The sequence below is a fragment of the Anguilla rostrata genome, chromosome 4 (assembly GCF_018555375.3).
Source record: "Anguilla rostrata isolate EN2019 chromosome 4, ASM1855537v3, whole genome shotgun sequence".
Lineage (NCBI taxonomy): Eukaryota > Metazoa > Chordata > Actinopteri > Anguilliformes > Anguillidae > Anguilla > Anguilla rostrata.
Window position 1 is genome coordinate 14,666,088 of NC_057936.1, and position 24,091 is coordinate 14,690,178.

At 37.9% G+C, this 24,091-nt stretch overlaps 2 protein-coding genes across 2 annotated transcripts; both read left to right on the forward strand.

Moving 5' to 3' along the window:
* The first annotated feature begins 7,440 nt into the window (after positions 1-7,440).
* On the forward strand, positions 7,441-9,528 carry LOC135252599 (B-type lectin plumieribetin-like). Its single transcript, XM_064330867.1, has 3 exons — positions 7,441-7,576; positions 7,871-7,964; positions 9,140-9,528. The coding sequence occupies exons 2-3, from the start codon at positions 7,875-7,877 to the stop codon at positions 9,398-9,400; spliced, it is 351 nt and encodes a 116-aa protein (XP_064186937.1). The 5' UTR covers positions 7,441-7,576; positions 7,871-7,874; the 3' UTR covers positions 9,401-9,528.
* A 2,602-nt stretch (positions 9,529-12,130) lies between these two features.
* On the forward strand, positions 12,131-23,831 carry LOC135252600 (B-type lectin plumieribetin-like). The gene is made up of 5 exons (XM_064330868.1): positions 12,131-12,146; positions 12,592-12,918; positions 14,841-14,955; positions 16,610-16,703; positions 23,443-23,831. The coding sequence occupies exons 4-5, from the start codon at positions 16,614-16,616 to the stop codon at positions 23,701-23,703; spliced, it is 351 nt and encodes a 116-aa protein (XP_064186938.1). The 5' UTR covers positions 12,131-12,146; positions 12,592-12,918; positions 14,841-14,955; positions 16,610-16,613; the 3' UTR covers positions 23,704-23,831.
* Positions 23,832-24,091: the final 260 nt, after the last annotated feature.

Consider the following 24,091-nt stretch of genomic DNA (forward strand, 5'->3'; position numbering starts at 1 on the left):
GTGGAATGTCCTTGGCTGGCTAAGTCACCCAAGCTGAATCCAATTTAACATGCGTTCACCTGCTCTAGAGAAGCCTGAAAGTAAAAAGCCCCTAAAACAAGCAGAAATTGAAGATGGTTGCAGAACAGGCCTAGCAGAACATCACCAGGGATGATACTCAGCATCAGGTGATGTCTATTGGTTGCAGACTTCAGGCAGTCATCAAACACAAAGGATTGAAACCAAGTACTAAATATGATAACTTTAAGATTATGTAAATTTGTCCAATTACTATTGGTCCCCTAAAATGGGGGGGGGGGGGGGGGGGCTAAGTACTAAAAGGGTTGTAATTCCTACATGGATCAGCAAATATTAATATTAAATTAAACAAATAAAAAATAGAGATCCCAGTGTCCACGTGGGTTTCCTTTGGGTACTCTGGTTTCCTCCCACAGTCCACAGACATGCAAGTAGGCTAATTGGAGACTCGAAATTGCCCATAGGTATGAGTGTGTGAGTGAATGGTGTGTGTGCCCTGCGATAGATTGGCGGCCTGTCCAGGGTGTAATCCTGCCTCTTGCCCAATGCATGCTGGGATAGGCTCCAGCACCCCCCATGACTCGGCTACAGATAATTAATGGATGGAAAAATAGAGATCAAATAATGATACCTACTTTCATCTTCTCCTGGTTATAAAATTGGCTAGGTTTTTTGTTAGCAGGCCTCTATAAACAGGTTTTAAGGAGTGCCAATTATGGAATTTCAAATGTTGTATTATGTTTTTTTGTGGCTTGGGACCAGATTCAAGCAAACTCACTTAGCCAGTGTAAGGACATATGTAGTTAAATCAACGCATGTTCAATCATGAAACTGTTTATAACTGAAAAATCCAATAAACATGAAGTGGTGAGGCCTGAAAATCGTGTTGCCTGGGCTGGAGGTGGTAATTAAAGAGGAAAAGATTTTAAAAAAAAGAGAAAGAGAAAACTTTGAAATCCATTACAACAAGTTGAACCTGTGAATGAAGAGCATGTGGATAATCGCTCATGATGTTGTGTGCTTTGTTTATCATCTGTTGGTTGCAGAATGATCTGAGGGGTGTCCCGATTATTTTAGAGGTGTTAACGGTGGATTGGAGGCAATTTTTGTTTTTGACAGAGAGAGATTGAAACCGGTATGTGAATGAGAATGAGAGGATGGTCTCAATGAGAGCACTGTAAAAGGTTGTCATGATGGTGTTGTTTTCTCCAAATGAATTTGGTTTTCTGAGAAAGTATTGTCATTGTTGTGTTTTCTTGATGACAGCCTCAGTGTTCTGACAAAGATTGTCAAAGTATTTGTCATTTTTCACAATTTCCACTTCCTTACTGTGAATAAAAATGGGGGCCCATCCTGTGGGGTTGCTTTCTAAAATCAACAATCAGGTTGTTGGCGTTAGTGACATTTAAAACTAAGAATGTGGTGTCACACCACTCAATAAAATCGAGGAGATCTGGTCTGTGGTCTTGCTCCAACCCTGATAGGAGTGATAAGAGAACAGTGTCATCTACATATTTGGTAAGGTACCGGTTTGTGCGAGAGGTTTGGTGGTCGTTAGTGTACAAAATAATTAGTAGGGGTAACAAAATGCAGCCTTGAGGTGATCCAGTATTTATCTACAAAGTATCTGATAAAAGCCTGTTAACTAGAACCTTTTCTGCATCTTTATGTCTTCACCCCAATGATACCATTCTACAGTCATTGTACAATGGTGTTCATCATTGCTGGATATAAAGTTTCATAGTACAGCGTAATTATTTAATTTCCTTTTAACACAATCATGGCAAAAGCAAATGAAAAGTAAAAAAGAAAATCTGGAATTATAGTTTTCCTGTAGTTGCATGCTACAGTATTTCAATGAATTCCATGCTAAAGAAACTTTTCATTTTGTACACTGATGTTTTTTATATAAAATTAAATTAAATTATTTACACAAATGTTCCATTCATATTAAAAGCAGTCCGCTTCTAATAATAATCTGCTTGAAAAAATGAAATCATGCCAAATGGGTACTATTCTCACAAGCGGGGTGCAATGTAGTACCGTATTAATTTCATCCTTATAAATCAGGCCCACAAGCACAAAGATCTATTGTATTGCGCTTCCCTGTAGATGTATCCATTACATTGTGCACATCCTGTCATTGCGTGTGTACGTTCAACTTGTCTCTGCTACAGGCCAAAGTTCCTCTGGAGGACAACAAAGGATCTCTCAGCCTAAGCTTCTATGACAGCAAGCAAGAATGCTGTTCATAATCTCTATTTTTGCCCTTACCCTATCCGTGATTTGTCTGTAAAGGTGGCCTTACTGAAAATCACACGACTTTCTTAAATTTAAGTCAGCAAGTTTCAATCTTTCAATAGCAATGATCTCTTTGCTGCAATAACACATATTCTTCCTCATGGTTCTTCTGTGGGGCCCAAGTGTCATGTTCCTGAATGAGGGTCAACCTGAGAGGGTCCAAGCTATGAAGGGCCAGGCTCTGGAGGTCTTTGGCCACTACTTAGATATGCACTAGAACGTCTCCACCACACATCACTGATACCAGACCATGTTCCTTGTCAGTATGGTTAGGTCAGTGCTTCTCATAGTGCGGTCCATGATCTAGTACTGGCCCGCAGAGTGTGCTGCTTGTTAATTCTGGTTAATATAAAAAATAAATGATGATTAATATAGGTCATGTTGTGCTTGGATGTTAAATTTGACAAATGCATGTAATTTGTAATGAAGTTAAGAAAATTACCCTCACCACCTATGTGGCTCTTTTTTTAGAAACACTCCCAAATTTCATGAAATGCTACAGAGAGCCATCTTGGAGACTTAGTGAACAGAACACTGGGAGAGGTTACACATCAAAGCACCTAGTTGCAGCTGCACAGTGTGTAACAAAAGACGCTCTGCATTACCAAAAAGTTCTCGTTCTCATTCCCATTGCATGATGCCAGTCGGATTATTAAAAGATGAGGTCATGCAGCTCATTGTGCACAGTGATGTGTAGCCTTGCCCTGGCCTCCTAACATGTGCTTCCTTGCCGTCACGACTGAAAACAGAGGGGTTTACTGATAGTGTGCATAATCTCTGCCCAGACAACTGCCCAGACTGTTAACTACGCCTTCAAATTTATGTCTCTCTGAAGTTGGGGACGGTTTGTTCTCTGTGCTTGGGGATACGACCACGAGTTTCTGTACTGACACCATCCATTTGTCCCACTGAAATGCCTTGAACAGGCATTGGTTATTCCTTTTTGTAAATTTCAACTTATATTTTAGACAGTATAGGCTATTGTTCAAGGGACAGTCATTCAGCATATATTTCAGGCAGTATATTGTTCAGTGGACAGTTATTCATGCCTCTTTATGGAAAGGTGTATACGTTTTTTGGTTGAATTATAAAGTGCGTGCATGCGTGCATGAAAGAAATATACTGAAGATAAGTGCCTAAGGATCTTGCGGAATATTCACTTTTAAAGGTCATTTTGACATTAGTGTTTGACACGTTCTATTATGAAAGGCTGGGAAAAATGCGAGCTGTGTCTGTGTCTTTTTATCATTAAAATTATTTTATTAGGACCGATTAACTACAAGTTGGATCCTGTATACATAATTGTATCCAAAGGGTATATATTTATTTCTCTATTGAAAAGATTACTTGTGGCACGTCATAACATGTCAAAAATGCAACCTCAGTTCTCCGAAACATTTCATGTTCTGATAGATCCTTATTTAGGCAGAAATGTTAAGAAGTAAATAGGCTGTGTATTATATTCTGCAGATGATATAGTCACAACTTGTATGAATATGCTTATGGCATTGTCATAGACTTGTGTAGGCACAAGCTAATTGAATAACGCTCCATGTAATCAGTGAACAGATGCACTACCTTTTGCACAGGTTTGTTCAACATTTCACTCAGTCAAGTATGATGGACCTTTTGAACAGGGAGCACACTGTTAAGCAAAAAAGTTAATTGTATATTTTTCATGAAAATTGTGTACATTTTTAAATTGATATACTTCAATCCTAATTGTGTTAAAAGTAGGTAGGTAAGCTGCAGTTTTTAAATCCTTCCTATCAAGCACTACCTGAAATCAGCTCATCCAATGAATCAGATAGAAAACATATATCTGTATAATTTGCATGATTTTTGAAAAAGCAGATTTATAAACATAATGAGTGCACAACTAGCAGGGAAACACATGGATAGATGCCAGTTTCCATTAACAATGTGAATAGAAAACATACATATAATACATACATGTCTAAAAAAACCATATTGTTCACTGACATTGAAACATTCTAAATGCTGTTACAATACAAACTGAATTCAGCTGATTAATATAAACAACTCAAGAATATCTGTGCTTCCAGTATTGCTTTTATAGCCTAATAATAACAAATGCTCAGCAATAATGCTCAATAAATACTTTATGGGTCTACTTGATTTGTTAATATTATTTCTACTGGCTGTAGTATGCAAAGTTGTCTAACTCTTTGGAGTACAGGAAATAGTTTTCTACCATCATGGGGGCGTGGCCTATTCCTGCTCTGTGTTTATAATCGTATCTGGCCTCGCCCCTTCCATGTTGACTGACAGGCCCAGTCATTTTGAAATAAATATGCGTCAAAATAAATAAGAGTGGAAATAAATACACCTTGAAATAAATACAGTCGTATAAAGCTGTAGAAAGTTATAGAAAGATTTACAATAACAAAGCGAAAACTGACCGCAAACTGAGGTGTTAGCGATGTTACAAGAGGTGAGTGAGATTGATTTTGACAGGGTGAGGACAGTGAAAGTGAGCCAGAAATACAGACACAGACCAAAAAAATGAAAAATAATAATAAAATAAGTTGTCTTTTGGCTGCTGATTGTGGTTCTGTGTACAGCTGTTCCAGCTAGTGGTATGCCATCAATGTCAATAGAGTCCATTATTAAATTTTAAATAAATAAATACGGCCAGTGCCAACACGACTGAAGTATTATTTGCAAAACTGTAAATAGTAAATGCAATGTTTCACACTTAAAGTAGTATGGAATCCAGGGTTAACTTGCCTCATCACTCCAATAGTCCTGACAACCAATACTCCTAGGCATATATTATCTATGAGAACTCAATAGAAAATCTGTTTCAGGTTCATTTCTATTTATTTTAACTAATGAGCTTGAAATATGGGTGGCACAGTGGTGCAGTGGGTAGCACTGTCGCCTCACAGCACGAAGATCGTGGGTTCGAATCTCGACCTGGGGCCTTTCTGTGTGGAGTTTGCATGCTGTCCGCGTGGGTTTCCAGGTAACCATTAGTTTCACAGATATTTTACAGTACAATATTGTTATATCCGGCAAGGTAAAAGTAAGATCATTTTAAACTGGTAATGGATGGTTGCTGAACTGTTTTGTGCAATTGTAAAGGGCCATTAGAGTTTATTGACCAAAGACCACTACTAAGCACTGTAATTAGTTAATTCATGTGTGACACTTTATTAGTTCTTAAAAACACTCAAGTCTACGTAGCTTTAAGAGGTCAAAAAGTAATGTTATGCAATTTCATGCAAGTAAATAATAAAAGAAATGACATGCTATTTCAGTTGACATGAAAATTCCTGTTTATTTTTCCTGTTTATGCGCTGCATCAAAGAAACTGGATGGTTTGGGGCTGATCTTATTTTGTGAAGGTTTTTTATTTTGTGGGTTAAAACCCAGCCTAAATTGAGTTCCCTTCCCTCCTCAGTGGAATACCCTCTTGGCGGGCGAGCTGAAAATGGACACAAGCCAAACTTTCACTGAGTGGAGTTACAACTGAGCTTGAACCATGAACACAACTAAAAGACAGACAGATAGAAAAGGCTTAAGAGAATTGAATTAGCTATTTGCTTAGATGCCCCATCCCATTTATACAACAGGATATCTTATTTAAAAATTCTGATGAAGCATGTTTTTTTGGGTAAATGATTAGTGTGCACTAGGAATTTAAACCTGGAGCCTGATGCGAATAGAACAAGTGGATCATTTGAGTTAACTCTTTTTGCATAAAAAAGAAGGTTTTTCCTGTGTACTGCACTACCTGACATGAATATAAATAACGTTGTTTCTATGGGAACATGCTAAGCCTTTTCTTTTTCTGAACTGCAGTCATGGAGACCCCAATTTATGCTGGTTTTTCTTCTAGCCAAATTTGGATTCCCAGAACTAACAAGCTGCTAATTTTTCTTTATTAGGTGCGTTTCACGTTAAGAGGGAGTTTTTCCCTTCTTAAGCCATTTTTTATCAGAAATAGCTATGCATGTCTTGATCACATGTTTGCATTGCGCTTTTTGTGCTATGTTGCAAAAATACAGCAAAAGAGGTAAAAAAAGATTTAACAGATCAAATTACAGACTGTACAGAACTAAAAGGCTCCTAATTAGATTTTGAACACGTTTAAGTTCGTAATTCATTCATAATTCTTCCCCTTATTCTCATTAATGCAATACAGTTTTGGCTCATATCATTTAAATTTAAATTTATATCTTTGAATTCTTCATTCTTCTACCAAATGGCTAGTTTTAGTAGCCATGAGTCCACATTTTCACCAATTAGGAGCCCATTAATTCACCTCAATCTTTAATTTGATCTGGTAAATAATTTCATTACCTCTTTTTATGCATTTGTTTGCAGTACTGGACAATAAGCACAATGTGAACATGGGACTTCATTTATAGCTATATCTGACATAATGTGGCTTAAGAGGGTAAATAATCCCTCTAAACATGAAAAGCATGCAATGAAAAAAATGGGCAACTTGTTACTATTCTGCTGAATGCAACTGTGGTTGAAATGAAAACAAGCAAACACAGTGGGCTCCCGAACCGAGTTTCAGAACCACTGTGCTAGAGCCACACCAGGGAAGAACAAAACTGAAGTCCGGATGCTCCAAGCTGTATATGGCAGTCTGTGTCTGAATATGCCATCTAAGTGTAGGTAGAGTCAGTCACACAGTTATATATAAAAACATGTGAAGATTTGGTAAAGGGTGAGTGCCTGTACAGCGGGTATAATCTTAGCATTTCCGCAAAGATTTGTGAGTGCGGTTAACCCCTGGCCCCACCCCAAAAAGACAAAACTGAATGTTCTGGCCTGTAAAATCTATACCAGATGTGCTGAACAGTACAGAAAATTGTACTGGAAATTAATTCCCTCAAGGCTTGAATGTGCTTTAAGATTAATAAAACAATGAAATAAACATTTCACAAATAGACATTGTTTTGTTTGTTATGTTTCTCCTTTCTAACACCTTAATTAGAATATGTGCACTTTATTCATTTTTTACTGGTAGCGAATGTAGTGTACATGTGAATATATACAGGGACCAATATGGAGCCTTTTAGAGTGTATTCGGCTTTATGGAGAGTCTATAGTGGAATGGGATCTTTGCCACACCTAATCACACAAAGCTGTGGAGTTTAGCCCTTCCTCCAAGTCTCCTCCTTCTCCCTGTGTCTATAAAATCAGTTAATCCTCCTCACATTGCACATTTCAACCTCAGCTTCATCTTGTTGACTAGCTGCACCATCCACAATTTGTGAGTATCACTCTTAATGCTTCTGATCTCTTCTTTTGTCCTTGGATTGCTGTCTGCTAATACAATATATTTTTCACAAGTATTTCTGCATAGTAGAATTTTTTTATTTATTGTTGAAGCATTCTGCATCTTTGTTGTCAAGTAGAATCATCTGAAAAGAATTTGCAATTGTTTTATTTACAGTATATTTTGTTCTCCTTTTCAATATCAACTATACTTTATGAATTAGTACAATAAAGCAATAATGAATATTAATGCAAAAAAACAAAACAAAACACAATTTTGTCTTTTCAGAACTATGAGCAGAAACTACTTGTCCAAGAATGATGAACTCCGCAAGGGAGATTTTTTAATCTCTAATAATCGAGAGTTCAAAGCTGTGTTCCAGGTAGGTCACCAGTAACAAGAGAACAAAGAAGATGAAAGAGAGGTATAGGGTCCCACAGTTGACTCTATGGTGACTCTAGTGGTTGTGAACATCCAAAGTAACATATTCACAGATAGCTGAATTAACACTTGAAGTAGCAACATATGAATGTACAGGAATTTGTAAATATCAATTGTCTGCCCACAATCTATGCATAATGGACACATTGTTATGCAATAAAGTTAAATGCATTGTTTCATTTTGGCATTACCGGGACATGCCAGATTGTATTCAATTACAATTTATTTTCAATGGGTTTTTAGAAACCCATTACAATGTTTAGTTACAATCATAGTAATCAGAAGTTATTTGTCATTAACTGTGATGAAGTTCTATTTCAATGCATTTCATCTTGTGAAATAAGCCATATGCATTGGTAAACCAAAGGTTGTTAAAAAAAATCACATGGTCATTGGAAGACGTTTCATTAGAATGTTATTACATAAAATTTCTGTGAAGAAGAATATACAACCAATTGTCTCATATAACTATAAGTCAATTATTTATATAATCATTGCACACTGTGGGCAATTAATATTGCAGAGATGAAAAGACAGCTGGCTGCAGAGAGTGCATCCTCCCATTGGTAACAAATGCCGTAGTGATGGAAGTAGCCTGTAATTATGATTACATAGTCCAAATCACAGATAAAGAAGCAGAGATTTTAGGGATTTGTAAATGAATAAAATAAGATTTTCAAATACCATAGACAGTAAAAATTGTTTAAATTAATACATTTTTGAATTTGTATGTTTATGAACCATGCTTTTACTCATTGCCTTTGTCTTTAACTATAAGTAAATGTCTTCCAAGTTCACTTCCTTTTTACCCCAAATTATCCTGTATATGCTGTATTTCTACTGATATGTGTTCTCAGCCTCAACTATTTCAAATAAAATTTTTTTTGATATTATTTATATAATATTGTTCACCAAAGTTATGGCTGAAATTCTGTACTTTTGCTGCATATTTATGAGAGTGATTTGGAACATGACATGATTAAAATATAAATGTGTTTAGGTTGATAGGGTTTGGCATAAAAGCTTTTGAAAAATAATGAGAGGACATGTCAGTGGTAAACTGTGGTTTACACTGCTGTAAGTACATTCTATACCTCAAACAATCTATCTCCACAGGATGATGGCAACTTTGTCGTTTATGGCTGGAAGCCCATTTGGTCATCCGATACGGCCTCTTCCGAAGCCCACCGTTTATGTATGCAGGCAGACTGCAATTTTGTCATGTACAAGAAGAGCGACGATGCCATGTGGCACACTAACTCTGCCAAATCCAGCTGCAACATGTGCCGCGTCCATCTAAAGGATGATGGAACCCTGGTGGTGGAGAGGGAAGCTGAGGAGATCTGGAGCTCTGCAAGCTCCTCAGGCAGGAAGTAAAGTGATAAGCATAATTTTTGCCTGAGCATGTCACTGCATATCACTTGTGACCAAATGTGTTGTGTGTATTGGTTTTTACACATTTTAAAAGTATGTGTCCAATTAAAGATCCGTCAAAACAGCAAAAAGGTTTTTGTTGTGCGTTATTGAAGAGTTGCCAAATGAGATCTATTGTAGCGGTATGCTGTGTATATCTTTCAGGGTATTATTATGGGTAAATGATAACAAAAATGAGTGATTACATGGGAAAATACACAATAAATACAGGAACCATTAATAAAGATGAATAAAAAAGCTTGTGTAAAATATCACAGATAATGAGCTACGCTGAAGACTCAAAAATGTGATTATTTTAGCTAATGAAATTACTCACTGTGTTAAAAAGGCAATGATTTTATTATCCAGAAATCAAGGCATCAAAAATATGGGCATTCCTTTTTTCAATGCTTTGTGCACACTCCTTGCATAAGGGTAGTACTATTGAGTGATGTGCTATTTTTTAGGGGATTAATAAACATTTCAGGGGAGATCCCATTCCTCATTCCTGACCTCTTTCATGCGGAAGAGAGAAAGAAGGACACTATAGAAAACTACTTCGTAGGTAAGGTATAGAAAACAGGGACTCTTTCGGAAATAAAATAATACTTTGTTAATAATAAAGCTCTTTCTCTGAGCAAATGTATGTATAAATGAAATTATATCATAAATAATAGGTACTTTTTGTCCTATGTTGGTGGACACTGATTGGTACCTTGCATGGCAGCCTTTCACCGTTTCACGTGTGTGTGTGAATGGGTGAATGAGAGGCATCAATTGTAAAGCGCTTTGGATAAAAGCGCTATACAAATGCAGTCCATTTACCATTACCACGTACACTCTGGCATTCTGTAACCATCAGTAATTTGAAATAGGGAATACAAGCCAAAAAAAATGTTTTTCTTTACACAGATATTATCATTATACATAGGAAAATACTGGATAAAGCCATGCATGTTCATGCTGACTATAAAATTTCCAACAGTTAGATACATTAGACTGCTCATTTGTGTTGGTATGAACTAATACATATACTGTATGAATTTGTAATGATAATTGCTTGCTAATTATTTCTGCATTTCTGTTTTAAGTTGATATTACGTGTATTACATATTACATTTATTCCAAAAAGAGATACTTTTGCAAAATATTGCATTAATAGTCAAACTCTGTTTACAAATGTTTGTAATCATCAGACTCTTTTTGTCTACTGATAACCAAGTCAACAAGCTGGGACACTGTCTAGGCTCAACTTCCATGACACAGCTTCTACAACCTCCCACTGACAAAATTGAAACTTGCTGAGCAAACACACCCTTCTTCAGATGGGATAGAGCCCTCCAGTGGTCAAACATGGCAGTCCAACCAGTTATTAAGTTTAAGGTGGCAAATACATTTTCACTTGGGTGACATGGGTGTTAAAAATATAAATAAATACAGAAATTAAATTTATAAAAACGAAAAGAGATAATGAACAATCAATGCAAAGTAAGCATTTTCCCTGCTTGTGAGATTTATATCAAAGTCAAATTGGAAAGCATAGATCCACAAAACCCATTGATTGGCTTTTAAATAGGCTATGATCATGAACGCGTTGCATGTGAAAGCCCCAAAATTAGCAATCCACGGTATGATGTGCTAAAGATTCCGCCATAGACATGGTCTGAGCATGCGTACACAGTAGGGTGCAAATGGAAGACTGTACTGACCCGAAAATTCAGATGAGCGGCACCCAAATTGCCCCTCCACTGTATGATATTGACTAACACACCACCAGCAGTGGCTCCCCTCCCACTTTGGCGCACACTGAGTTACAAAATTACCAAACGGCTCAGGCACATCAAAACCCATGATGAAGATACCATTTTTCCAGTGCGACAACTTGCCACACCCCATGCGCTGGCTGGAGCCATAAGGTTGTATGCTGCTTCTTATTATACTCTTATATGGAAATATTCATACGTTTTATGTAAAAGCAATGTCTTTGTCTAAAGTTATTGAAGGAAGAAGTGCTTTGTCAACATCAACATTTGTCCCTCTGATGACAAGTAAACTAGCTAATTTATGGGAAAGTTAACAAGCCGCTTACTAACTTTTCACCACCATAGCAGTCGCCCAGTGACGTAAAGAGTATGATTACTAAGTGCATTCCATGGTAAAGATTTTGCTGCAGTAAACATCTAGCTTAAAAAACAGTAAATATGAATTTATTGCTCGTGTTTATCTTACTGTTCTTCCCCTGACTGAAAATTCCTCTAAAATCAATTCATAATAATTTATTTATCTTTTCTCACTGCAATTCATATAGGCAGTTGCATGCTCTGCTCTTGGTCTTAATATGTATTTAAGTTTGTAAGGAAATGGTAGTAAATGGACAGTGTAAGGACATACATGCCAAACATAAACAACATTTGAAGCAACTTAAATGAGTAAATGAACAGTGTAAGTGTCATGGTTCTGTTTCTGTCTCTGTTTTTCCTTGTTGGGCCGCCAGATGACAGCACTTCTGTTTTGTGTCCTGCTCGTTCCCCTGTTAATTGTATTATTGCTTTCAATTATTTTATTATTGTTTCTGATTGTGTCTCGTTGTTCCCACCCTGTCCTGGTTTGATTGTTAATTGTGCCCTCCTGTGTCTTGTTGGTTTTTAGTCTATTTAAGTTCTTTGTCTGCTTGACTTGGGTGCTGGCTCCTTGTGTTTGTTCCTGACTTGTACGTATCATTTTTTGTTTCTGACTGTGTTCCTGCCTGCTTTTGAACCTGCCTGTGTTCTGCCCTGTTTCTGTTCCCTTTGTCTGCTACCCTTTGAGTGTTTTGAGTTCATTTACATGTTTCCTGGTTTTTTTGAGTTTTCATTTGTTATTGCTCCTCGTGGCCTTTTGTTTGTTCCCGTTTGTTTTTTTTGTTTTTTTTGTAAAGTCTTTGTTTCATTTACCTTTTGAGTCTCTCTTTACTCTGCACTTGGGTCCAACCTGTCAAAACCCTGACCGTAAGGACAAGCATGCCAAACATAAACAACATTTTAAGCAACTTAAATGAGGTTGTAAATGCAGAACAGCATTGTAATTTGGCCCTGTATATAAATAAGACATGATTGCCATTTAAAGATTCTTAATGTATTTAATTTTTGAATGAAAACCAACATTTTTCTTTGCAGATGGCCTTTTTGGGAGGCAGGTGGCACTGTCACCTCAGTTTTTGAGCTTCAGAGTGCTTGGATTTAAGTCTCCTCCCCATTTCCTTGTGGATTTTTAGTGGAACTGTAACTCCAGCATCCTATTTCAGTTTTTTAATGCGGTCTAATTTAGCAGTGCTCTCTCGCACTAAAGTGTGTCCTTGTTCCTATGTCCAATGCACTGGTCTCCTGTTGAGGGTTAAATAGAGGGATATACCTGATTAACCTGATTATTGTCATGTGAAGCCACAGTATATCCACTGAAACAACTGCTAAATCAGCTTGGAACTTTAACATCACCACCCAATGGTAAAAGAGCTTCCTTGTTTAGCAGATGGCAATGCATAATCTGGGCAACAAGCAGTTAAAATATTTTTACTGGGCCATAGAATTATATTGTTCAACAAATGGAATACCCGGTTATAGATCAACAATTTTAACTGCAGGATATGTGCACAAATATAGTTCCCATTTGGTGATCAGTTATTAACCATTACAAAAGTAATGCTTGTTTTAATTCTTCTATTATGTTCAAATTAACAACTTTTGTTTGGGGTCAATTTGACCCCCAGCAATATAAACCTGCAGAAAATAATTGTAACCGTGTTACCAAAGTTTCTCTCTCAGCTACTTTAGGCCTTTCTACTGACCATCTTAATACCCCAGTAAATAAAACATGACTCCCCCCATCCTCCCCTTGTACATCAAGAATTGATTTTCTATGACTATTGCAAAATATGCAAATGACTGTACAATCTCATTCATTGACCTAAAATGGAAAACAATATGTTTTGGTGTTTGCAGGGCTTTATGTTGGTATTAAGTGCTCATTAAAAAAGAAAAATAACATCTGGAAAGAAACACCTTTTATCAAGTGTAACATTTTATGTTCGGGGTCAATTTGACCCCAGGAAAAAATATGAAAAATGTCAAACATTTCAAATGTTTAGGTTCAGAGAACACTTAAAAACATCAATAAGTCACATATGACAGTTATTCAATAATGAAGAAACACCAATCAAAAGTAAATTAATGACCAGAATTGAGTTTTGATAAAAAATGAACATAACAGCTCAACTAGGTACCCGTGGGTATCAATTCTTCATTCAGACGAGATAGGTGCAAGTTTGTCACGCTCCTGTCGACCCTGCCTTGTTTCCCTGTCATCAAAGCTTATAATGTGGGAGAAAACATGAAATGTCTCCAGAGACATTGTGGCTGGAAAAATTGCCCTGCCAGTGTCAGCATTCCAAAGGCTTGCTGTTGCTTCACCTTTTGACTTGTATGCTCTCTCTCTCTCACACACACACACACACAAATTAATGTGAAAGTGCCCTCAGCCAACACAACAAAAACAAGATCAAAATTATGGTTTTATATAACAATAGAGTTTGGGGTCAAAATGACCCCAACAACACCGATGCATACAAAATGTGTACAGGAAATTGAAAATAATTTTTTCAGTTAATTTCATGTTTACCATGTTTTCCCCATAAAGTTAGGAAAAGCCATGAAATATCTAGCTGAAAAAAGTATGGCAACCATATTTTTAGAGACAGTAAACATTGAATGGGGTCAAATGGTCAAATTGACCCCAAACATAATAGGAGGGTTAAAGTAACTTGTTAATGTAAATATTATTTATAGCGCAATGCTAATGTGGAGCCAGGTTATATGATAACTGAAAATGATGCTGATATGCACAGTAAAAATCTGTCAACTTTCTAAATGTTTCTTCAATGCAGCTAATTTAGAATGAAAATTTTATCAAAAATACACTAGAGAATTCCACTGGTTCCAGGCTAAAAGACAGTGAACGTTATAGCAGATTGTAAGTGTGGGGAATAATGTTTGGAATTCACTGTTCATTGTTCTCAACCGAAAGGACGGAGTGTAGCACAGTGGGTAAAGAACTGGGCTTGTAACCGAAAGGTCGCAGGTTAGATTCCTGGGTAGGACACTGCCGTTGTACCCTTGAGCAAGGTACTTGACCGAAATTGCTTCAGTATATATCCAGCTGTATAAATGGATACAATGTAAAATGCTATGTAAAAGTTAGGGTGTAAGTCGCTCTGGATAAGATGCTAAATGCCTGTAATGTAATGTAATGAAAGGAAGGAAGCCAGACACAGGGTGATTTGGGGAATTCCAGATTACTCTGGTGTTTTTTTATCTACTGGCGAGAAACTGTTCTCTAACTTTCGGTTTTGTTTTTATTTTGGGACGTGGAGGAGGCGCCAAGTAAACCGCGTTACAAAAAGGGTGGATGTGACTCGGCATTTATTTATAAGCTGGTGCTGGGTATCCCTTGTTCCCAGTCTCCTCCTTCTGCACCATCCACAATTTGTGAGTATCACCCCTAATGCTTCTGATCTCTTCAGCCCTCTGTTTTATCTTTGAAATACTGTCAGCTAATATAATATCTCTTTGACAAATAATTCAACCTAGTAGATATTTTTTATTTATTGTAGAAGCATTCTGTAATATATTGTAATGTAGTTACAGAAAACAATCACTCAATACAAAACAATGTCGTACATTTATTCGGTATTTAATCTATATTCCTTGGATGAACCAGATGCTACGACCTTGTGCTTGTGGTTCTGTAACCCCTCCCCGACTCTTACTCACTCAACATCCACTGATACGCAGCGGTACTTTATTATCCACCGAGACGTAACGCTGCATTGCTGAGGTAAAATGGCAAGCGTGGAGTAATCAAGCACAAAAAATGTGACTGTAATGTTAACATATAAAATGTTAAAACATGTTCGGTAACTTTACGAGAGGATGCATTTCAAGGGGTATATCCTAATGAGATAAATTTGTATAGTTAGCCGTAGTAGCTCGCATACGATGTGATTAGCCTCGTTACGAGACGGCTACGGTGTGAATAACTGATGGAGTAGCCTAATTTAGCTTCTGTAATTCAAAAGCTACGGAGACTCCCTCTTCTAACTTTGAATCGCGCACGGTCTGTTGGAGCAAAGTGACCATTGCAAAGGTGTTTGACTACATACTGCTAACATAGCAAATAATTCCTATTTCAGCCAGTCACCCGACCAGCCTTGCAGTTAGAAAGTAATAATAGCCGCGTTTCCACCGCAGGAACTTTACCCCGGAACTAGGAACCTTTTGAGGAACTCAGTGCGTTTCGACCGCAGGAACTAGGGTCTAAATTAAGTTCCGGGGACTTTATACTTTCCAAAAGTACCGGAACCTTTGGGGTGGGGCGCAAGCGCTGAAAATTTCTGATTGGTCGACTACTTGCAGTGTTTTATTTCAACCGCCATTTTTAAAAACCATAAACGAAAACTCGGACTTATGTGAAAATTTAAATTAGCAGTGGTACAGCCACCGTTTGCTTTCCTTCGAAGTTACTGCTAGCCGAGCAGCGAAGTGTGCCCTCCAGATGCAAACCATGCACCATAAATTAGTCCATAGTCTTCCTGGTCTTTTTGTGGAATTGAAGAATGGCAGAGTAAAATTACGGCAGTCTGAAAAAGCTAAAGGGATGATTACTAGAGTTAACCTGTTATTTTACCCTGACAAAAAGTGCGGAACGTGATTTCCAGTTTGTTTTTACTGTATCACCAATGTGAATTACGCAGAACTACCGCATACCTCACATAACTGTATCAAACGTTTTGAGTCAATTACAACGGGCTAACAAAGAAAATCCGGAAGAACATATTCAGCAATTTGTGAGTATCACCCCTAATGCTTCTGATCTCTTCAGCCCTCTGTTTTATCTTTGAAATACTGTCAGCTAATATAATATCTCTTTGACAAATAATTCAACCTAGTAGATATTTTTTATTTATTGTAGAAGCATTCTGCATCTTCATTGTCTAGGAAAATCATTTGAGGATAATGTACAATTATAGTAGTTACAGTATCTTTAGTTCTCTTTTTTAATATCGACTATACTTTATGCATTAGTACAATCAAACAACAATGAAAAATCATGCGGGGAAACCCCACAATTCTGTCTTTTCAGAGCTATGAGCAGAAACTCCTTATCCATGAATCAGGAACTCCGCAAGGGAGATTATTTAATCTCTAATAATCGAGAGTTCAAAGCTGTGTTCCAGGTAGGTCTGTAAAAAGAGAACAAAAGCCGCGTTTCCACCGCAGGAACTATACCCCGGAACTAGGAACCTTTTGAGGAACTCAGTGCGTTTCCACCGCAGGAACTAGGGTCTAAATTTAGTTCTGGGGGCTTTGTTTTACCCCCCAAAACGTTCCTGCTCGGGGGGTAGTACTTTCCGAAAGTACAGGAACCTTTTGGGTGGAGCTTGCAGCGCTGAACATTTCTGATTGGTCGAGTACTCGTAGCATTTGTGTTGTATTTATTTTCCGCCATTACCCGCCATGTTTGAAAATATGCAGCGGCAAACCAATTTATTTTCATAATAACAAATCAAACTTGTATGTTATGCGGCGCAGTAGCCTACTTTTGGTTATAGCCTGTCAACGTCTTGGAATTATAACGTGTGCTCTTCTGTTCTTTTCTTGCTTTAGTATTCGTTTTATAAAATGCTAAGCATTCGTGCTGGGACAGCATATTACGTAGGCTACCAAAACATTCAAACGGATTAATTCGGTTGCTGAATATTTTCTTCCGGATTTTCTTTGTTAGCCCGTTGTAATTGACTCAAAACGTTTGATACAGTTATGTGAGGTATGCGGTAGTTCTGCATAATTAACATTGGTGATACAGTACAAGCAAACTGGAAATCACCTTCCGCACTTTTTATCCGGGTAAAATAACAGGTTAATTCTAGTAATCTTCCCTTTAGCTTTTTCAGACTGCCGTAATTTTACTCAATTTTACTGCCATTTTTCAATTCCACGAAAAGACCAGGAAGACTATGGACTCATTTATGGTGCATGGTTCGCATCTGGAGGGCACACTTCGCTGCTCGGCTAGCAGTAACTTCGAAGGAAAGCAAACGGTGGCTGTACCACTACTAATTTACATTTTCACGCAAGTCCGAGTTTTCGTTCTATTCTTGTCATTTTGCGATTAGCCTATATGGAATTGACGACGAGAAAGTAATAAAACAGCAATTGTTTACAACGTGTGCATGTTTTCTGCTGTTAATGAATTTGTTTGAGAGGATATATGAAAATCAATAAATACAAAAGTAACCATATATAGTCATTGTTGGTAACCGTTGTATATAAGTGGAATAAACCCCTCCGGGCTGTCCCGGTTATTAGAAAATAATGTAGGCTACTTCGGTGGTAATATGGGGTTACAGAAGAAATCATATGACAGATGGACCGACGACAACGTCAGTGGGCTAATTTGCCTAATCTTCGCGGTACTTTAGACCCCGGTGGAAACGCAGACAACCATTGGCTGAAGGAACCTTTTAGTTCCTGGTAACGTAGTTCCTGGGACTGAAAGTTCCGGGTAATTTTGGTGGAAACGCGGCTAAAGAAAGTGAAAAGCCGCGTTTCCACCAAAATTACCCGGAACTTTCAGTCCCAGGAACTACTTTACCAGGAACTAAAAGGTTCCTTCAGCCAATGGTTGTCTGCGTTTCCACCGGGGTCTAAAGTACCGCGAAGATTAGGCAAATTAGCCCACTGACGTTGTCGTCGGTCCATCTGTCATATGATTTCTTCTGTAACGCCATACTACCACCGAAGTAGCCTACATTATTTTCTAATAACCGGGACAGCCCGAAGGGGTTTATTCCACTTATATACAACGGGTTACCAACAATGACTATATATGGTTACTTTTGTATTTATTGATTTTCATATATCCTCTCAAACACATTCATTAACAGCAGAAAACATGCACACGTTGTAAACAATTTGCTGTTTTATTACTTTCTCGTCGTCAATTCCATATAGGCTAATCGCAAAATGACAAGAATAGAACGAAAACTCGGACTTGCGTGAAAATGTAAATTAGTAGTGGTACAGCCACCGTTTGCTTTCCTTCGAAGTTACTGCTAGCCGAGCAGCGAAGTGTGCCCTCCAGATGCGAACCATGCACCATAAATGAGTCCATAGTCTTCCTGGTCTTTTCGTGGAATTGAAAAATGGCAGTAAAATTGAGTAAAATTACGGCAGTCTGAAAAAGCTAAAGGGAAGATTACTAGAATTAACCTGTTATTTTTCCCGGATAAAAAGTGCGGAAGGTGATTTCCAGTTTGCTTGTACTGTATCACCAATGTTAATTATGCAGAACTACCGCATACCTCACATAACTGTATCAAACGTTTGAGTCAATTACAACGGGCTAACAAAGAAAATCCGGAAGAAAATATTCAGCAACCGAATTAATCCGTTTGAATGTTTTGGTAGCCTACGTAATATGCTGTCCCAGCACGAATGCTTAGCATTTTATAAAACGAATACTAAAGCAAGAAAAGAACAGAAGAGCACACGTTATAATTCCAAGACGTTGACAGGCTATAACCAAAAGTAGGCTACTGCGCCGCATAACATACAAGTTTGATTTGAAGTTATTATGAAAATAAATTGGTTTGCCGCTGCATATTTTCAAACATGGCGGGTAATGGCGGAAAATAAATACAACACAAATGCTACGAGTACTCGACCAATCAGAAATGTTCAGCGCTGCAAGCTCCACCCAAAAGGTTCCTGTACTTTCGGAAAGTACTACCCCCCGAGCAGGAAAGTTTTGGGGGGTAAAACAAAGCCCCCAGAACTAAATTTAGACCCTAGTTCCTGCGGTGGAAACGCACCGAGTTCCTCAAAAGGTTCCTAGTTCCGGGGTATAGTTCCTGCGGTGGAAACGCGGCTAAAGAGAGGTATAGGCTCCTACAGTGGACTATGGTGCCTCCAGTGGTTGTGGATATCTAGAGTAACAGATTCACAAATTAACACTTGAAGTAGCAACAAATTAATTTATTATTGAATTGCAAAATGTATTATTATAGCAAATGTATTGTTCAGTACAGCCTTAGACAGGAATTTGTAAATATCAATTGTCCACCCATAATCTCTGCATAATACAGACCTGCCAACCTGTACGCATTTTGTGTACCAACTACGCATTTCTCGGTCAAAATACGCAGGTACGAAATGCCAGTTGAAACTACGAAACAACAAAAAATAGGCTATATTGTAATGTAGTTACAGAAAACAATCACTCAATACAAAACAATGTCGTACATTTATTCGGTATTTAAACTACATTCCTTGGATTGAACCAGATGCTACGACCTTGTGCTTGTGGTTCTGTAACCCCTCCCCGACTCTTAAGCCGCGTTTCCACCAAAATTACCCGGAACTTTCAGTCCCAGGAACTACTTTACCAGGAACTAAAAGGTTCCTTCAGCCCATGGTTGTCTGCGTTTCCACCGCGGTCTAAAGTCCCGCGAAGATTAGGCAAATTAGCCCACCAACGTATGAAAAAGCGGCGTTGTCGTCGGTCCATCTGTCATATGATTTTTCTGTAACCCCATACTACCACCGAAGTAGCCTACATTATTTTCTAATAACCGGGACAGCCCGGAGGGGTTTATTCCACTTATATACAACGGGTTACCAACAATGACTATATATGGTTACTTTTGTATTTATTGATTTTTATCGATTTAATCACATGGAATTGAAATATTCTTCTGCAGCCGTTTGGGCATATTTTACCGCTGTCAAGCAAAACTGTCGTTGGTAGTTGAACTTGGACCGTTATGCAACAAATAGGATATAACAGGCCAATAGTCAGATTGTAACTGTTTTATATATCCTCTCAAACACATTCATTATGTTTTTATGCGAACATTCGCTTTCATGTCTTGACATCCGAAGCGACAGAATGCATTCACATTTCCAATATAGGCTAACTGGCAACAACAGCAGAAAACATGCACACGTTGTAAACAATTTGCTGTTTGATTACTTTCTCATCATCAATTCCATATAGGCTAATCGCAAAATGACAAGAATAGAACGAAAACTCGGACTTGCGTGAAAATTTAAATTAGTAGTGGTACAGCCACCGTTTGTTTTCCTTCGAAGTTACTGCTAGCCGAGCAGCGAAGTGTGCCCTCCAGATGCGAACCATGCACCATAAATTAGTCCATAGTCTTCCTGGTCTTTTTATGGAATTGAAGAATGGCAGAGTAAAATTACGGCAGTCAGAAAAAGCTAAAGGTACGATTACTAGAATTAACCTGTTATTTTACCCTGACAAAAAGTGCGGAAGGTGATTTCCAGTTTGCTTTTACTGTATCACCAATGTGAATTACGCAGAACTACCGCATACCTCACATAACTGTATCAAACGTTTTGAGTCAATTACAACGGGCTAAGAAAATCCGGAAGAAAATATTCAGCAACCGAATTAATCCGTTTGAATGTTTTAGTACGTAATGTGCTGTCCCAGCACGAATGCTTAGCATTTTATAAAACGAATACTAAAGCAAGAAAAGAACAGAAGAGCACACGTTATAATTCCAAGACGTTGGCAGGCTATAACCAAAAGTAGGCTACTGCGCCGCATAACATACAAGTTTGATTTGAAGTTATTATGAAAATAAATTGGTTTGCGCCTGCATATTTTCAAACATGGCGCCTGAAAATATAGACACAAAAAAATCCCGTGAGTACTCGACCAATCAGAAATGTTCAGCGCTGCAAGCTCCCCCCAAAAGGTTCCTGTACTTTCGGAAAGTACTACCCCCCGAGCAGGAACCTTTTGGGGGGTAAAACAAAGCCCCCAGAACTAAATTTAGACCCTAGTTCCTGCGGTGGAAACGCACTGAGTTCCTCCAAAGGTTCCTAGTTCCGGGGTATGGTTCCTGCGGTGGAAATGCGGCTAAATACAATAGGGTTCCACCAGCTTCGCTGCTTGGACCCCTAAAAAGAACAGAAGAGCATACGTTATAATTCCAAGACGTTGGCAGACAAAACTAGGCTACTGCGCCGCATAACATACAAGTTTGATTTGAAGTTATTATGAAAATAAATCGGTTTGCGGCTGCATATTTTTAAACGTGGCGGTTGAAATAAAACACTTCAAGTAGTCGACCAATCAGAAATTTTCAGCGCTTGCGCCCCACCCCAAAGGTTCCGGTACTTTTGGAAAGTACTACCCCCCCGAGCAGGAACTTTTTGGGGGGAAAATAAAGTCCCCGGAAATAAATTTAGACCCTAGTTCCTGCGGTCGAAACGCACTGAGTTCCTCAAAAGGTTCTTAGTTCCGGGGTAAAGTTCCTGCGGTGGAAATGCGGCTCTCGATAAGTAGTTCCTGGGACTAAAAGTTCTGGGTACTTTTGGTGGAAACGCGGCTTTAGGATAATGACAAGGAGAGAGAGCAGCAGACCTACTAAAAAGAAGCGAGTCCATGCCCCCTAGAAGTTCCTTGCAAAATATCAGGAGCAATGGCCGTGCCTCCGCCCCTCAAAACTTCCGCACCATGCATTTTGCACATTGTGCAATTATTATTTTTACATTAACCACCAATGAGCTTCAGGTAATAATTTAGCCAAACCTCTAGTTACAGAGGCCTGCATTCCTAGATAATTTTTCAATTGAGTAAATTTTTTTTCATTAGGCCTATATGATGTGTGCCTATATAAGCTGATTCAATTATTTAATTAATTAAATAAAAATGGAAATCATGAACAGAAACTTGGTTTTATTCATAATTGAGTATTTTACATCGCAACATAAGTTTCTGTAAATACTTGAAAATAAAAACATAATATACAAAATAAATTATTTCCGTTTTTATTAAATAATTGAATGCAATTCACTTGGTTATCAGTTTGTATAAGCGCGCACATCATATAATTAAATATTAATCATGAAAAAAATGGTTTTAAGCAGGTGTAGGCTACTCAAACTTTCGAATTGCAAGTATATCATAATATAGCCCAGTGCAGTGCAAGTGAAATTTTAGAATCAGGTCAAATTATACAATTTTGCCTGATCACTTCAACAGTCAAAACTAGAATTATGAAGAAAGGCTTGTGTGTGTGTGTGTCTCTTGCAGACTCGAACGCCATGTGGAGGGGAAAAACATTTTAAAATTATGGCTGTTACAGATTCAGTCCCTAGAATTAACTCATTCTTCCTACAAGCACGCAATTTGAGACCAATTCGGGCAGAAACCCTTTTCAATACATTCATTTTAGAACACAACTTGCCGTTAGCTGCTGCAGACCATGCCGGACCACAAGGAAGATGTTTCCCGATAGTAAGATAGCCAAACAGTATTGCTGTGCCAGAATTAAGCATTACACTGACTTGTGGTACTCAAAATATTTTCCAAAGGTTGGCAGGTCTGATAATAGAAACATTTTTGCGCATTAAAGTTAAATGCATCGTTTAATAAATTAATAAATGCACCCATCCTGTACGATGTTTTTGAACCATGTTTTTACTCGTTGTCCAGCAATATCCCTAGCTATATGAATTTTGGAATAGTGACCACATGTACATTGCAGCTTTATAAAAGGTTGAAACACAGAACATTTCTATATTGTTAAACAACATATCTTTACCTCAAAGTAAACGTCTTCCAAGTTCACCTTTGCCCCTGAATTACCCTGTATATACAGTATTTCTACTGATATGTTTTCTCAGTCTCAAATATTTCTAGTAAAATATATTTTGATATATTATATTGTAGTCCAAAGTTCAATCTGAAATTCTGTACTTTTGGTGCATATTTATGAGAGTGATTTGGAACATGACATGATTTAAATATAAATGTGTTTAGGTTGATATGGTTTGGCATAAAAGCTTTTGAAAAATAACGAGAGGACATGTCAGTGGTAAACTGTGGTTTACACTGCTGTAAGTATGTTCTATACCTCAAACAATCTATCTCCACAGGAGGATGGCAACTTTGTCATTTATGGCTGGAAGCCCATTTGGTCATCCGATACGGCCTCTTCCGAAGCCCACCGTTTATGTATGCAGGAAGACTGCAATTTTGTCATGTACAAGAAGAACGACGATCCCATGTGGCACACTAGCTCTTATGCACCCGGCTGCAACACGTGCCACATCTATCTAGGGGATGATGGAATCCTGGTGGTGGAGAGGGATGCTAAGGTGATCTGGAGCTCTGCAAGCTCCAGAGGCAGGAAGTAAAGTGATAAGCATCATTTTTGCCTGAGCATGTCACTGCATATCACCTGTGACCAAATGTGTTGTGTGCATTGGTTTTTACATATTTTAAAAGTATGTGTCCAATTAAAGATCCATCAAAACAGCAAAAAGGTTTTTGTTGTGCATTATTGAAGAGTTGCCAAATGAGATCTATTGTAGCGGTGTAACTAGCTGTTCTAGATTCTATTTTATTGGTATCTTTTCAGGGGTATTATTATGGGTAAATGATAACAAATGAGTGATTACATGGGAAAATACACAAAGAATACAGGAACCATTAATAAAGATGAATAAAAAAGCTTGTATGAAATATCACAGATAATGAGCTATGTTGAAGACTCAAAAAATCAGAAATCAAGGCATCAAAAAT

Excerpts from the sequence above, each read along its gene's own strand:
- LOC135252599 (XM_064330867.1), top strand. The coding sequence starts at position 7,875 with ATGAGCAGAAACTACTTGTCCAAGAATGATGAACTCCGCAAGGGAGAT. Across the intron at positions 7,965-9,139 it reads AGTTCAAAGCTGTGTTCCAG|GATGATGGCAACTTTGTCGT; the intron begins GTAGGTCACCAG and ends CTATCTCCACAG.
- LOC135252600 (XM_064330868.1), top strand. The coding sequence starts at position 16,614 with ATGAGCAGAAACTCCTTATCCATGAATCAGGAACTCCGCAAGGGAGAT. Across the intron at positions 16,704-23,442 it reads AGTTCAAAGCTGTGTTCCAG|GAGGATGGCAACTTTGTCAT; the intron begins GTAGGTCTGTAA and ends CTATCTCCACAG.